Raw genomic sequence first — 17,229 nt, 5'->3', positions numbered from 1 at the left:
GCCAGGAAAGAAGGTGGAAGTGAGAAGGACCGATCGGTAGAGAAGGTAGCTATGAAGATCAATTATAATACATGTGTTGGTTAATTTATTTAGATATTCATACTTAACCTTGTCCATGCTTATGTTTATTTTGTTGCTTTTTTAAAGTAATTTATGACTGATTTAGGTAACGCATCAATTGTAAAAGATAATCAGTTCTTAATACTTTATAATTTGACACTGTGTTTGACAATTTAGCAGTTCTTTTCGACTCTTATCAGCTATATAGAACTCTTAGCTATTGGGTGCAAAAGTGAGATTTCCTAAAATTTTATTTATAAAGCTATAAAGTTACATACGAATTTTTTTCATACATAATTACATACCAATTTTTTATATATATGAATTTTTGTGTATATAATTATATACTGATTTTTCACATATGGAATTTTTTTGTAAGTAATTACTTATGTAAAAATGCATATATAATTATATGAAAATATTTGTAGGTAACGTTAATTATGAATTTTTGTTTGTATATATATAATTCATATGTAACACTACTGTCTATGGATAGTAGACCTTACATACAAATATTGTCCATAAGTAATAGTGTTTTTCCTTACATACAAACATCTATGTTAGTTGAATTGTAAAATTTCATTGTCTTATGCAATTTAACCTTGAAAGTTGAGATTAGGGAATTAAATTGCCTTTAGAGATGTTATGATTTAAAATCTGCTATGTTGAATAATTGGAACTATTTTTAAAGTAAAATGTGTGTTGAAATTGTATATGATGTGAGAACTTGTATTTTTGGAATATAGAATTTGTGTTAAGTTGAATTACAAAGGCTAGTGAGTCATAAATCAGTAGAGTTCATATTTTTCACAATTATGTAGACTCATTAAGTGAATATATTCTCGTTCGATCAGGTTAGAGTTACACTTACTAACTTGGTTGTTGTTGGACAAAAAACTCTCGTTGAGCAAACCAAAGTCAGGGGATTCACTGACTTTACCTTAGTAAGGTGAAAATATGGTAGTTGGCGAGCTCAAAGTGAGAGAGGTACTGATTTAGTATTTACTGGATGATAATCACTGAACGAGACTAAAATCAGAGAACTCATTGACTTAACAGTGACTGAGGGAGACCATTCTCGCTAGATAAATTTCGTGATTTTTTTTAGGCTGAGTACTCTAGTGATGATCTCACAAGACGTGTCTGGTTGTTGAGCAAGAGTATTTTTAAATTCTACTAATTAAGCAAATAGATGACCTTATTGGACGAGATTGACAGAGTCTATAACGTTTCTTTCCACTTGCGCTTTTAGTTATGTGGTTTTAAAGAATTCCTTAGTGAATAATAATATAATGATTAGTTTGTGATAAGTATTTGAGAATGATTGGAACCACCACTAGTAAAAAAAGCAGTTACGAAAGCGCCGTATATGCTTCGGTTATGTTAAAACCGAAGCTTAAAAAATTATACGCATCTGTTAAATTGTAACCCGTGGTGGAAGGGTGATACTGCCTCGGGTCACACAAGAACCGAAGCGTATACTCTTGCTTAGAAGGCTTTATTGCCTCGGGTGGCCAGCAACCGGTGCCATATAGTCAATTAGAAGGCTTTACTGCCTCGGGTGGCCAGCAACCGGTGCCATATAGTCAATTAGAAAAAGTAATGACCGAAGCCTAAAAGCCCACCTGCCCCCTGACAGTCTCTGAAATTTTTTTTTTTTTTTTTAAGAACTATAGGCCTCGGTCAGGTGTAGAACCGAGACCTATACGCGTTTATGGTTTCGGGCGAGCAGAGACCGAGACCTATTCATTTTCCAGATCTCTTTAACAGTGCCTCGCTCTCCCTGCCTCGCTCCCTCACTCTCCCTCCCTCTCACTCGTTCTCCCTCACTCTCCCTCCCTCTCACCCGTTCTGCCTCACTCTCCCTCCCTCTCACTCGTTCTCCCTCACTCTCCCTCCCTCTCCCTCCTCCCTTGCTCTCTCGCTCCGTCAATCTCTCACGCCCTCGCTCTCGCTCCGTCAATCTCTCACGCCCTCGCTCTCGCTCCGTCAATCTCTCACGCCCTCGCTCTCGCTCCGCCACTCCCTCGCTCTCACTCCGCCACTCCCTCGCTCTCGCTCCGCCGCTCCCTGGCCCTCGCTCCGTCGTGCCTCCCACCCCGCAACCTCAACCCCACCACCAATCGCCACCCAACCGGACGCGATCTCACTCCACCAGCTGACGCGATCTCAGATCTAGTGTTTTTCGTGGACCGCCTGGTGCGGCCCGTGCCAGTGGTGGAGCCGCTGGCCTAGCACCCGTTCAGCCCCCTTCCGAGCCCTCAATCACCGTGGATGAAGCCGTTGTGACCGTCCGGCTTCGCTTCGAAGGCTGGGTTCTACCAATTGAAAAGGTGATTTCTTTGTACTGGAAATGGTACTGGAAATGGGGGAGAAGGAAGGAGTTGGGAAATGGGGGCCGATGGCAGCGTCAAATGAAGATTTTCTTTCATTTTTGTTATACTGGTTTTATCTGTTCTTAGATTTATGGTTTTATCTGCTCTGTGATGCTGTGATGTATCTTATTCTGATTTTTGGAGTTGGTTTCTGTTTTGGAATTATAGCTGTTTGAGTTCGAATTCTGCATTGAGACATGGCTTCTGTGTTAAAGGATTGAGGAAAGACCAGAAAATGATTCAGGACCGAAAAGGATTGAGACATGGATTCTGAAATTTTTTTTTGTTGAATTTTTTAAGATACTAACTCGGTTCAAAAGATAACCGAGACAAAAATCAATCTCTTTTTGACCCGGTTTAGAACCGAGACATTAAACGAAACTTTTCTACCTCGCCTCTATATGCACCGGTTGTAAAACCGGTGCGTATAAACAAATCTAACCGATGCCATTTCTATTCTCTGTACTAGTGCACTAAAGAAGGGTTTGGTGTTGTTGTTGTTGTTTAGTGTGTGATTTGACGTAAGAGTTCATAAAATAGATATCTTGAATTAGGTCAACAGAGGATGAATTAGATTCTCACATGTTTTTATAGTGGAGATCAAAAATATTATTGAGCAATCCAATGTTTAGTTAAATATTTTTGTTAATAGTTATTTATCTTTTGAAAAACTTATTTAATTTATGTATGTCCTTGTACATATATTATGTTAATTTAATTATTATATTATATAATTGTATTAATATTTTGTATGATCTTATTATTTTCTGTGTATTATTATAATCAGTATGATTCTTATCTATGTCCTATGTATTGTCATAATTTTTAATATTTTATTTAATAGATCATACGATTAAATAAGATAGGAATCATTTTATTATTTTTTATATTATTGGAAAAGTTATTTTGACACCAACATTTATTTTTTCAGGCAGGTTTCTTTCTAACTTTGTTCTAATAAAAGGCATGCTTTCTCCCTTTATTGAAAAAAAAATCCCTTTAAAAGAATAAAAAAATTATAATGATGTGCGTAAAAGAAAAGATTAACACCTCGAGTTCATCTTTGGTATTAGAAATCATGCTTCCATACATATTTATCTATGTTCATAATTTTTACCCATTTTTATAAAATTGTGTAAAAATTACATTATTTTAAATTTTAGTAATATTTTCTTCAGGGGAGTGGAAGCAATAGACTTATAAAAACTATATCTTAAGCAAATAGTTTTTTATTGTCCTTTATCTAGTTTCTAATACTTATTGAATGCTGTTTATAATTTACGTGTCACTATTATTTAATTCATTATGATGGTGAGTAATGCATGCAAGTCGTTATCATATTATATTATTATTTTAATTTCAGTGAGTTTAATTATATCATATATTTTTTTAATAATAAGTGTTCAACCTTTAAAACTTTATTTATATTAGAAACTTATTTATAAGTTAATAACTAATATCATAGTTTTTATTTGATTGTTGAGATTTAAAATTTTATACGACACTCCTATCATTAATTTATAATTTTCACCATATTTTTGCTAATGTTTTCTAGTACATTAGATATGCCTAACATCTGATTCTGTGTAGAATTAGTATTTTCATTTCAAAATTAATATTGCGTTGAATTACTTTTTTTCTTATCCTAAAACTATATTACATATTAATATAGTATATTACATATATTAATATAGTGATTAGTAAATTGCATCATTATGACTTTGGAGTTCCTACTGATAGATTATTTTTTTTAACTTACAAATTATTTTTATTTATAAAAATTTTGCTTTCTGGTCCATGTGTGAAATATGATTAAGGCCTACTAAGATCAGTCAGCATTTTGGCCTGTGTTTTCAGTAAAATAATATAGTAATAAATATGGATATTAATTAATTGTACTTTACATTTATTATTACTTTTATCACATCACAACAATACTAATAATACTAGTAATATATATATATATATATATATATATATATATATATATATATATATATATATATATATATTTAGTTGACGCTCTTCTGCTTTTCCATCATATGTTTTTTGTTACATACAATATTTCTATATGATTCAAATAAGAAATGAACATTTGTTTTCTTATGTTTAAGTCAATCCATCGATTCAAACTAGAAATAACATAAAACTTCAAAATTAAATGGGGTTTGTCATTGTAGAAACTATTCTTTTTACAAATAAAAAATAGAATAAAGAAAGACAATTTTCAAAATAAAAAAAGGAAAAACAAACATAATTTGTAATTCAAAACAAGCATAATTTGTAATTCAAAACAAACTGTTTATCAAACTGCATAACTGAATTCATGAGTCAACACAGTAACAATGAGTCAAAGTACACAAAAAAAAGAAGAAGCAAGACCTAGCCGCTACCGCGGCCACCACTTCCTTGACGACGGAGACGACCGCTGCGCCGGCGACCTCTGCCACCACGTTCATCACCGCCTCTGCCACCTTGTTCACCACCGCCTTCGCCTCTTCCCGCTGCATCAACATTGTCGTTGGTACGATGAAGATCATCAATGGGAGGTTGAGCCCCACTAACTACCATTTCTTGAATTATCATCAACGTTTCAAGATCAGAAGAAGTAGCATCTACACGTGAACGAATGATCGTTCGCACAGATTCATACCCTTCCTCCGGCAACCCTTCCAAGATGGCGTCAATATGTTCTCGTTCAGTCACATCATCTCCCATTTCAACCAACATATCAACGAAATAACCGATGCTGCTAAGATAATCTATGACATTACGATTTCCTTTCTTTGTGTTCTTTATCTCACTTAAGATTGAAATTGTAAAATAATTCTAGAGGGCTTGATTGATCCCTCTCACAATCTTCTATTTATAAGAATAAATTGATACACAAGTACATGATAAATAGGGTAACCCTAGACACAATATAATCATGATAAATAGGATAATCCTAGACACATTATAATCATGATAAATAGGGTAACGCTTGACACACTATAATGATGATAAAATAGGATAAATATCCTAACACTCCCCCTCAAGTTGGAGCATACAAATTGTATGTACCAAGCTTGGAACAAATAAACTCAATCCGAGGACCCCTTAATGACTTGGTCAATACATCTGCGAGTTGATCGTTTGACCCAATAAACTCAGTACATATTTCTTTGGTAAACAACTTTTCACGAACAAAATGACAATCAATTTCTATATGTTTAGTCCTCTCGTGAAACACTGGATTTGATGCAATGTGGAGAGCAGCTTGATTGTCGCAATACATCTTCATAGTATGGATGTCACAAAATTTAACCTCTTGAAGGAATTGTTTCACCCATATAAGTTCACATGTTAGTGATGTCATTGCCCTATACTCGGCTTCCGCGGTTGATCAAGCTACTACATTCTGTTTTTTACTTTTCCATGAAATAATGTTTCCTCCCAGAAAAACACAATATCCTATTGTAGACCGTCTATCAATAGGTGAACCTGCCCAATCTGCATCACAATACCCAGAGACATGAATGCTTCCTTTATCTTCATATAACAATCCTTGTCCGGGAGCCTTCTTTACATACCTTAGAATGCGAATGAGAGCATTCCAATGGTCAACACATGGAGCCTGCATGAACTGACTAACCACTCCAACTGCAAAGTATAGATCTGGCCTTGTAATAGTGAGATAAATCAGTTTGCCAACCAGCCTCCTATACCTCTCTGGATCGGAGAATAATTCACCTTCTTCTGTCCTTAATTTCTGGTTTGGGTCCATGGGACTATCTACCGGTCTACAATCAATCATGTCTGTTTCTTGTAATATATCAAGAGCATACTTCCTTTGGGAGATTACAACTCCATCTTTTGATTGCGCTACTTCAATGCCTAAGAAGTATTTGAGACTTCCAAGATCCTTCGTGCCCTATATCCCGATTTTGATCATCTCAGAGATCAACTTCTAACTAGTCATGAGGTCCCCTCTATGGAAACATTGACCACTCGCCTTCTGCGTGTCCCGGTATCTCAAACTCAAGAAGCGCATGAACTAGTGGAACCATCTGTCATGGTTGCCACACGAGGAAGAGGAGGATGTGGCACTAGAGGAGGAGGACGAGGAGGTCGGGGACGTACTCAATGCACATATTGTAAAAGGATGGGTCATACTCAAGAGAATTGCTACTCCTTACATGGTTTCCCTTCCAAAACCGCCAATATTTCGAAGACTGAAACTTCCACTTCGAAAACTGAAACCTCCACTTCTATGTTTTCTGAGGATGAATATCAAGAGTATTTAAGGTTAAAGTCTAACAGCTTGGCACAACCATCTCAATCTCCCAATACATCAACAGCCTGCGTTTCTCAATCTATGGAATGTCAAAATTCATGGGTAATTGACTTAGGTGCTTCTGATCACATTTCTGGTAATACCTCTTTGTTCTCATCTATTTCCTTTCGAGAAAAACCTCATTTCATAACCCTTGCAAATGGATCTAAAACTTCTTCCAAAGGAGTCGGTCATGTTTCTTTGTCTCCCTCCCTCAATCTCAACTCAGTCCTTTTTGTCCCGAATTGTCCTTTTAATTTAATTTCCTTAAGCCAGTTGACTAAAATGTTAAATTGTTCAATAACCTTTGATCATAAATCTTTTGTTATACAGGAGCGTGGTTCGGGGAGACAGATTGGAGAAAGATATGAAGCTGGCGGATTATACCATTTTGGATCTCGTCCAAGGGTGTCTTGTGTTGCTGCTCCTAATCCTAAAGTGCTACATGATCGACTTGGCCATCCTCATTTGTCCAAATTAAAAAAGATGTGTCCTGAACTTAGTGGTCTCCAAACCTTAGAATGTGAGTCATGTCAATTAGGAAAACATGTTAGATCTTCCTTTCCTAAAAGGTCTCAATCAATATGTAATTCTAGTTTTTCCATCATCCATTCTGATATATGGGGACCTAGTCGTATCTCCTCCTTTGGTTTTAGATATTTTGTTACTTTTATTGATGAATATTCAAGATGTACTTGGGTTTATCTTATGAAAAATCGTTCTGAATTGTTAGCTATCTTTACATCCTTTTTGAATGAAATCAAGAATCAATTTGGTCAAGTAATCAAAATATTAAGAAGTGATAATGCAAAAGAGTATTTCTCATCCTCCTTTTCTGCCATATTGAGTTCCCATGGTATCTTACATCAGTCTACTTGTCCTCATACACCACAGCAAAATGGTATAGCAGAACGAAAAAATAGACACTTGGTTGAAACTGCTCGTACCCTTTTGCTTGATGCCCATATTCCTGTCCATCACTGGGGGATGCCATCTTAACTGCATGTTATCTTATTAATAGGATGCCCTCCTCCTCTCTTGATAATAAAGTTCCTTTCTCCATTTTGTTTCCTAATGATCCTCTCTTTCATATATCTCCCCGAGTGTTTGGCTGTGTATGTTTTGTTCATGACATGTCTCCAGGTCTAGACAAACTCTCCGCTCGCGCTCTCAAATGTGTCTTCTTAGGCTATTCTCGACTTCAAAAAGGATATCGGTGTTACTCTCCTGAAACTAAGAAGTATTACATGTCTGCCAATGTCACATTCTTTGAACAGACTCCTTACTTCTCTCCATCTGTTCAGGATGTTTCTATCCTCCAGCAGGTCCTTCCTATTCCAATGGCTGAGTCAAATAGCTCCACTGTCTCTGTCATTCCAAGTCTTGATCACAATCCTTCTACACCTATTTCTCCACATACTGAGATCATCCCACATAGGGCCCCAATGGATAGTCCACCTCCCCAAGACAATGGTGAATCTCCTACTTTAGATTCTTCTCCCTCGTCACCTCCTCCCACGCCTCCTGGTGCAAATGATTCAGCATGGCCTATTGCCCTCAGAAAAGGTACTCGTTCCACTCGGAACCCTCATCCCATTTATAATTTTCTAAGCTATCATCGATTGTCGCCCTCCTATTTTTCTCTTTTATCCTCAGTAGTACTAGTGAGGAACAAAAAAACCCTAAGGGTTTAGACGAAGGAAACTGTGACAGTGATGGACGACGGTGGTCGGCAACGGCGGGCGGTGGCCGGCGACGGACGACGGTGGTCGGCAACGGCGGGCGGTGGCCGGCGACGGACGACGGTGGCCGGCGGCGGGCAGTGGCGAGCAACGGCGGGCAGCGGCGGACAGTGGCGGGCAACGAAGAACTGTGGCGCCGGACAGATATATATTACGAGATAGAAACCAGAGCGGGATCGACCCGCTCTGATACCAACTTAAGATTGAAACTGTAAAATAATTCTAGAGGGCTTGATTGATCCCTCTCACAATCTTCTATTTATAAAAATAAATTGATACACAAGTACATGATAAATAGGGTAACCTAGACACAATATAATCATGATAAATAGGATAATCCTAGACACAATATAATCATGATAAATAGGGTAACCCTTGACACACTATAATGATGATAAAATAGGATAAATATCCTAACAATCTCATTCCAAAGGACAATCTTGATCTTGCTTACCAACTCAGTACGACAGATTTCGTGCACCCGACTCCAAATCTCCCATGAGTGATCCCATCCAACGACAAAAGAACGCATGAAATCAGATAAAGATCTTAACAGCCACATGCGCACCATTTGATCTTTAGATAACCACCGCCTATACTCCTCCGTTGTGACATTAGCAGAACGACAGAGATCGTTTGCATATTTTTTAGGGGGTTCGGAGTTTGTAACGAAGCTTATTAAATTTTCTGAGATCAACTCACCCTTGATTTGTTCTCTCCATGGAAATATATTGCTCACTCCTTCCAGTTTTATCGGCGGCATCTCGTCTCTCACTGTCCCTGGATTCCACTATGCTAATCCCGATATCAACCCAACACTGATGTCGATGCTCCTTCGTCAACTTGGACTGGTTTGTCTGCCATGAAAATATAGAGAAAGGTTCTATTTTGAATTGATATATAGATTGGACAAGCCAAATGATATATATCTGTTATCAAGAAAACTATTAATTGTCCAACGGTTATGTTATTCAACGGAATAGTTATTTTATATGTGTATATAATTTATTTTATCTTTTTATCTATTTATTTTATTTTAAAATAATTTTTTATTTATATTTATTTTTTTCTTTTGTAAAATTGTTTTATTAATTAATTATTTATTATTTATATTTTATTATGTAAAAATTAAATTAATATTTATTAATTATTATAATATAATAAAAGATGATACTAGAAAAATTACTTTTAATAAACGTTTGTTATTTTTTTGTCATTTGATATTTCTATAATATTAATTATTTTTGCTACATTACTATTTTTTTTATGAAATTTTATTATATATTCATTTAATAAAATTTAACGTTAAAAAATATATTTTAGTTTTAGTATGTAAAATACTATCATTTAAAAATAATAATATTGATATTTATTTTAAAGTAAGTTGATTTTTAAAATAAATAGTTATTTTAGTATGTGTGCACTTACACACATTTTAATATCATTAAAAGTTTTTTTAACATATTTTTACATATTTAATAATATGTTAAAGAATATAGGGTTAAATATGTTTTTAGTCCTTAAACTATTGGCCGTTTCTGGTTTTAGTCCCTCTTTCAAAATAAGGTACAATTTGGTCCTTATTCTTTTTGAAACTTTGGTTTTAGTCCTCTAAAACTAACACCGTTAAAAATTAGCTAACGTGACTAACGGTAGACTGACACGATATTTTTTTCAAGTGTTTCTCACCTTTTCTCCCCTTCTATCTCTTCCTTCCATCTTCCACCCAACTTCATCTTTCACAGCATCCCTGGTTACATCTCTAATGAAGCTTGAGCTAGTAAGAGATTCAGCAGAGACATGGCTAATGAAGATGAACCCAAAAACCACCTCTTGGGCATCAGAAATCTCTCTCATAAGACTCTCCTTCAGAGCGATGCACTTTATCAGGTCAATTCAGCAACTCTTTTATTCTCTCTTTCAAATTGTAACCATATTTTCGCTTGAAACCAACATACGTACTATTATTGCAGTACATACTTGAAACCAGTGTTTATCCAAGAGAGCACGAGTGCTTGAAGGAGATCCGCGAGATGACAAAAAAACACCCTCGGTAAAATCATGGTCATTGTGCATTTCCTAATAAAAAATATGCAGTCTCTAAAACAAACCGTGATTGTTCCAAATTCTTGGGAAATACTTGTTGAATAGTTTGGTAATGTTTTTTATAACAGGAACATAATGGCTACACCACCAGACGAAGGACAATTTCTGAGCATGCTTATTAAGCTCATTAATGCCAAGAACACCTTGGAAATTGGTGTATACACCGGTTACTCTTTGATATTGGGGAAAAAATTGCTTTGGTGATGGAGGAGACAAAGAAAGGGATTGCCATTTCCATGAGAAAGAAAGCTGGTTACGTTAGAGATGTAACCAGGGATGCTGTGAAAGATGAAGTTGGGTAGAAGATGGAAGGAAGAGAGAGAAGGGGAGAAAAGGTGAAAAACACTTCAAAAAAAAATCGTGTGTCAGTCTACCGTTAGCCACGTCAGCTAATTTTTAACGGTGTTAGTTTTAGAGGACTAAAACCAAAGTTTCTAAAAAAATGAGGACCAAATTGTATCTTATTTTGAAAGAGGGACTAAAACCAGAAACGGCCAATAGTTTAGGGACTAAAAACATATTTAACCCAAGAATATAATATATTTAAAGTATTATTTTTTTTATATAGTCTTTTTTTTATGATTTATATTACTTAATCATTTAATAAAATTAAATTTAAAAAAATATATTTTACTTTTATTACTTAAAATAATATTATTTAAAAAAAAATATATGTTTATTGATAAAAGAATATAAAAATTTGTGATAAAAAAATTTTGTCTTAAAAAATTCATTTTTAATTTTTTATTTGAACGGTCTCTTTTATTAATATTAAAGTTCTCACAGTTAACTGAATCGAAACTGTTATAAGTTAAGTTTTTAAAAACTAAACCATAAAATAGTATACTATAGTATAGTTAACTATAATACAGTACAGATCAGTTATTTTTGCTCAGCCCTACTTGCTGCTATCATGTGATTACAAGAGAGTCAAAGTGTTTGAAAATGATTGCAATCACACCACTAATTATTTAATCTAACATTGTATGACATTGGTTTGCGATGATGGTAGAGGAATGATATCTCTTGAACCTCAAATCCTAAAATTTTACAATATTACGGATGCACATGACAAAATACTGATTATTTGTTGTTGATTATTTTGAAAAGATTACAGTTATATGTTCTGGATACGGATTAGAAGTCCCATTCAAGAAATCATGATTTTGTCCTATCAAAGATTGTCTTAATATAGAACAGATGAGTAACGAATGTGTTTTTCTTTAACACTAAATTCATTCCATTCACTTCACCCATTTTGACAATGTAATAAATTGAACTCTCATTATGAATAGTTTTCTTTGTGTAAAATAGGTTGTTTCACCTTATCCGCAGTCACAATATAATAAATTAAATAAGATAAAGTTAAAAAAATTGACAATATTTGTTAAAAAAAGCATATTAATGACCAACTCAGGATTTTTGAACTTGTTGTTGGAGTTCAATGGTAGATGTTGTATGCAATTGAAAAACGACAAGGGTTAGAACGACTTGCTTGTAGAAATTGAATGAAAAAGCTGATTAATTGAAAAACGTGTAGAATGACTTCCAATTTAATTGGAAAAGTTTGGTGAATGAAGATTAATCTATCAATTAACGTATAGCATAACTCCCACACATCAACCACCCAGGCAATTTAGACATTCAACAAAACCATTTATTCTGCATACAACAACACCTAAAAATTCAATAAAACTCCATAGCATTCAACAGCACTGATCAACAAAACCATTTATTCTGCATAACCTAAAAATTGATACCACCAAATTTGAATGGCACATCACAGCATTTGTTAAACAGAATCTGATGAAACATCTAAAACACTCATATCTTTAACCTCAGCCTTTAACAGTAATCGAGGTTGAAACTCGCATAGAGCTTGAATGAAAAATACCTAGCCCACATATCAACGACGGCCACTACGGCGACGGGGGTCACTGGGACAATTAGGGGAAGAAGATGGAGCGTTGTCATCAGCTGGAGGGCCAGGAGGTCTCTCACTATCATGATCGGTAGAATCAGCGGCAGTTGGAGATTTTAAGGGCATTAGACATTCAACAGGAACAAGAATGTTGAACTGTTCAATTTGCGCTTCTTGAATGGACAACAAGGACACAACATTAATAAGCGGTGGAGGGTTGCAACGTCCTCTTATGACGGTGGCACAATCGTTATATTGCTCCGGCAAGCCTTCCAAGATGGCCTGAATGTGTTCTTTTTCAGAGACCGGATCACCAGCTTCAGCTAAAGAGTTAACAATGACTTGGATTCTCTCAAGATAATCTCCAAGAAAGCCAGTTTTCTTTATCGTATTGAGCTCTGCTCTGAGTTCTTTAACCCTAGATTGCAGTTCAGAACCCATGTATTCGTTGACTGTGTTCCAAACCTCCCATGAGTGTATGCATCGCGCTATTATGGGAAAAAGGTCTTCGGATAGAGACGATAAAAGCCAACTGTATAGTATCTGATCTTGAATAAGCCATTCTTGATACTCTTTGCTTAAGATATCATTTTTCCGATCGCTTTCGCTCGCGTATTCGTCAGGAATCAGAAACTTTACAACGAACCGCTCCAAATTGTACGAGATGATGGTACTTCGAACTAGTTCTTTCCACAAACGATAATTTCCCACTCCCTTCAGTTTAGTCGGAAACAAATTTAGGAGTAACACTGGCCACGGCGGGGAAGATGTCTGTGCCGACACTGGTGCCGGTGCAGGAGTAAATGTTGGTTCGGGTGCCGGTGCTGATACCAGTGCTTGTGCCGGTGCCGGTGCTGATGCCGGTGCTGATGCCGGTGCTGATGCCGGTGCTGTTACCGGTGCTTGTGCCGGTGCCGAAGCTGACGCTGAGGCCGTAGACGGTTTTCCTTTTCTTTTGCCGTGTTGTTGCCGTCTTTTTGGCGCCATAAGAATGCAGAGGAAACGACTCAGTATATTGTGTTGAGTAAAATTATACCAAGCAAAATTATTAAATGGTGTTTCTCATATTATAATGATGTAAAATAGTTTAAAATTGTATTGTTTAAGTTTTAAAAAGAAAAAAAAGTGATAGATGGCTGAAAGCACTTTACTTCCCATTAGTTACCATAAAACAGTATCAATAAAAATAGTTAAATAAAACATTATTATAGTAAGAATAAAATTGTGAACAAATATTTATATTATAAAGTATCAAAATAAAGGCTTCGATGAACACAAAGTTTAACTCGTACAATAATACAACAACGTGGAGTTTCAAATTAATTTTAATATTAACAGATGCAATATTTTATAAAATTTCGTATATTAATTTAAAAGTGTATTCAAAATTGGAATATTACTTATTATTATTATTATTATTATTATTATTATTATTATTATTATTATTATATCTGCTACATTTTCTTTATCGTAAGCAATTATTTTTGTTTTGAAAAATAGCCAAATTTAAATACACATTCATATAAAATGATAAAATTAATATTATTATTATAATTATAAAATTAAATGTAAATAATTTTTATAATCTTATTGTAAATCATTTTTTATTTATTTTGTAGGTAAGTTTATAATTAAAAAAATAATTAGGTTTAAAAAACTGGTCAAATTAAAAAAAAAATGTCAATTGAAAAAAAAATAAAGATTAAATTTAAAAAACAGTTACTTAAAAGATAAAATTAATAAAAAAATTATTCTAATTTAAAAATTTATTTAAAGAGTAAAATTGAAAAACAAATTTGGAAAGTAAAAAGGAGAATTATAAAAAAAATCATAAAATAAATAATTATAAAAAACTAATTATATAAGTTAATACTTTTTTTTTATTATATGTAATTTTTTTATTATATGACTAATTTTAAACTCGGGTTGATGTTGGTATATGTGTTTATTAAAAGAAAATTAGAGATTGAGGAAATAATAATAATTATTTTTAAGTTTGTAATTAAGTTTTTGAATATAATCAACTTTAAAAATAATTTATATGTTTTTAATTAGAATGTTATATCTATAAAAATATAAATAGTAGGGTTTGTAAAAATATAAAAAATAAAACATATGCAAAAGTACAGTAGACTCTTTAAAAGTATGAAAGATATTCAAAAATATGCAGAGTTGACTCACTAAAAATATAAATTAGTATATGAATAGACTGAAATAATGTGAATTGTTAGACTCATCAAATACAAACTCATTTAGTATGTCTTGTTAGACTCGTTTAATCAGTATATGAACACATTTGTCTAATGTGTATTGTTAGACTCGTCTAATTAGTATATAGACAAACTTGTATAATGTATATTGCAAGACTTGCATAATCATAGAATGAATAGAGTCGTCTAATATGTGTTAATAAATTCATCTATTATGTATATGAACAAACTTGTCGATTGTATATTGTTAAACTAGTTTAATTAATGTATGAACAAATTTGTCTAACGTGTGTTACAAGACTCATATGATCAATATATGGACATACTGGTCTAGTGAATATTCTTACACTCATCTAACAAATGTATAGTATTTTTTTTGCTATACACATCTAATTAGTATATGGATAAACTCGTGTAATTTATACTGCTAAACCTGTGTATTTTTTGTTATACTTATACTTATCTAATCAATGTATTAATAGACTTGTCTAACATGTGTTGCAATATTCATTTAAGTAGTAAATGAACATACTTGTATAATATTTATTAATAGACTCGTCTAATTTATGTGTTGAAAGCCTTGTCTAGTATAAATTGTTATGGTCGTTTAATAAATATATGAATGACTCGTCTAATGTGTATTGTTAGACTCGTTTGATCAATTTATTTTCAAATTTTTCTAATAATTTGTGTTCTACTTGTCTAATCAACATATGAAATCAATGTATGGACATACTTGTCTAGGATTTGTTGTTAAAATTGTTTAATTAGTGTATGAACATGGTCGTCCAATTAATGTATATGCAAATTCATTTAATTCAATTGCAAAACTTGTTTAACCAATGAATGAACAAACTTGCTTAATGTGTATTAATAGAATCGTATAATTTGCGTATGGAGAAATAAACTTTCTTATCAATGTATGGACACTCATCTAATGTTTCTTGCTAGACTTGTTTAATTATTGTATGGACAAACTCATCAACCCGTATAATCAATGTGTGGAATAATTTATCTAACATTTTTTTATATACTTGTTTAGTAATTGTATGGACAAATTCATCTAATGTATATTGTTAAATTTGTCTAATATGTGCATTGACAAACTCGTTTAATTTTTTTTTATACTCGTCTAATTCGTGTATGCTTAGAGTCATCTAACCATTATATGAAATACCTCATCTAATGTTTTTTCTTATACTCGTCTAATTAATATATGGATAAACTCATGTATTGTGTATTGTTAGACTCGTCTTAAACTTTTTGAATTTACATTTAAATTGAAAAAATTTCTTAGGTCAAAAAAATCTATAACAATGTAAAAGTATATTGTGTCCTGATTAGATTGACAAATTTAAGAAAAATTACCCTGTTCAACCACGAAAACTAGATCTAGATATTATGATTCAAAATCAAAAATATTTCACTCACTAGTGTAGAAAGGGCTTTAGATGTCTGTTCTTTTGGCTTTTTGACGTCCGACCTCCCCCCGACGTCTTTGTGGGTGACGTTAGTCAAACGTTGGGGGTACACATCGGACGTCTATATAGACGTCCGATGTGTCAGCCCCGACGTCTATGTGGACGTCCGAGGGGTACACATCGGACGTCTACATAGACGTCCGATGTGTCAGCCCCGACGGCTATGTAGACGTCCGCTGTATCAGCCCCGACGTCTACACAGACGTCCGAGGTGTATCCCCCGACGGCCATATGCCTGAACGTTTTGTATTAGGGATAAGGGTTGGACGTCGGTTTGTGCACTGCTAGACGTCTATAGACGTCCGTTAGTACACTAACCGACGTCTACTGGGTATTTTTTTAAAAAAAATTAATTTATTTTTGCAATAAAACCACACCTGAAAAGCAGAAATTTGTTCCAGAACAATATAGCATAATATATATGTGTTTCATATAAAGAAAGTTCTACTTAATGTAAAAAATAATCCACTACCAAAACTATCAAGATATAAACTTAAACTAAAACTAAGCAATGTTCAACAACAAATAAAATTATTCCTAACTCCATCTTTGCAGAAGATAAGTTGTCCACTCCTACCTTATCTGCCTAATTGTGTCCTCTGGTATAGGAGATGTACTCTTGAAGCGCTGCAAAATTGAAGAAAGATTCATTATGGTTTCATATATGTTTCAAGATGAATTTGATTTGTAATGTATTCAAGATATACATCATTACCTCATTCCAGTCATCTGTAATGACAGCTCGAATGATGGTCTTAATCCAACACATAACATAGAAGTCACATTCCCATGAATCTAGTTGTTGGTTACACTAAAATGACAAACTAAATAGTTAAGAATTTAGATCATTCAATAACATAGGAAATGAATTAGAACTATAAATGACTTACAACCTTTGGACACAAAATTTGAACGAGTTGACCTCGAGATTTACCAATAACTCTGTACAGATTGAAAACACAAAGTAAAATTAATGTAACTATATTTATCATAAAATTTTAAGGTGAACATCAAATTCA

At 33.8% G+C, this 17,229-nt stretch overlaps 1 protein-coding gene and 1 long non-coding RNA gene across 2 annotated transcripts; one reads left to right on the top strand and one right to left on the bottom strand.

The window, feature by feature from the left end:
• The first annotated feature begins 10,267 nt into the window (after window positions 1-10,267).
• LOC108322632 (caffeoyl-CoA O-methyltransferase-like) lies at window positions 10,268-10,802 on the top strand. The gene is made up of 3 exons (XM_017554783.2): window positions 10,268-10,382; window positions 10,466-10,545; window positions 10,667-10,802. Exons 1-3 carry the CDS (start codon window positions 10,293-10,295, stop codon window positions 10,800-10,802), a joined length of 306 nt encoding a protein of 101 aa, XP_017410272.1. The 5' UTR covers window positions 10,268-10,292.
• Window positions 10,803-16,651: 5,849 nt separating this feature from the next.
• Window positions 16,652-17,153, bottom strand: LOC128196109 (uncharacterized). Its single transcript, XR_008248254.1, has 3 exons — window positions 17,104-17,153; window positions 16,926-17,021; window positions 16,652-16,837 (listed from the first exon to the last, which is right to left on the bottom strand). It is a non-coding gene; the product is annotated as an uncharacterized LOC128196109 (long non-coding RNA).
• Window positions 17,154-17,229: the final 76 nt, after the last annotated feature.

The sequence above is a fragment of the Vigna angularis genome, chromosome 4, assembly GCF_016808095.1.
Source record: "Vigna angularis cultivar LongXiaoDou No.4 chromosome 4, ASM1680809v1, whole genome shotgun sequence".
NCBI lineage: Eukaryota > Viridiplantae > Streptophyta > Magnoliopsida > Fabales > Fabaceae > Vigna > Vigna angularis.
This window is presented reverse-complemented; position numbering and strand designations above follow the sequence as displayed.

Coding starts and splice junctions, on each gene's coding strand:
- LOC108322632 (XM_017554783.2), top strand. CDS start 10,293: ATGGCTAATGAAGATGAACCCAAAAACCACCTCTTGGGCATCAGAAAT. Junction 10,383..10,465: donor AGAGCGATGCACTTTATCAG/GTCAATTCAGCA, acceptor CTATTATTGCAG/TACATACTTGAAACCAGTGT. Junction 10,546..10,666: donor ATGACAAAAAAACACCCTCG/GTAAAATCATGG, acceptor TTTTTATAACAG/GAACATAATGGCTACACCAC.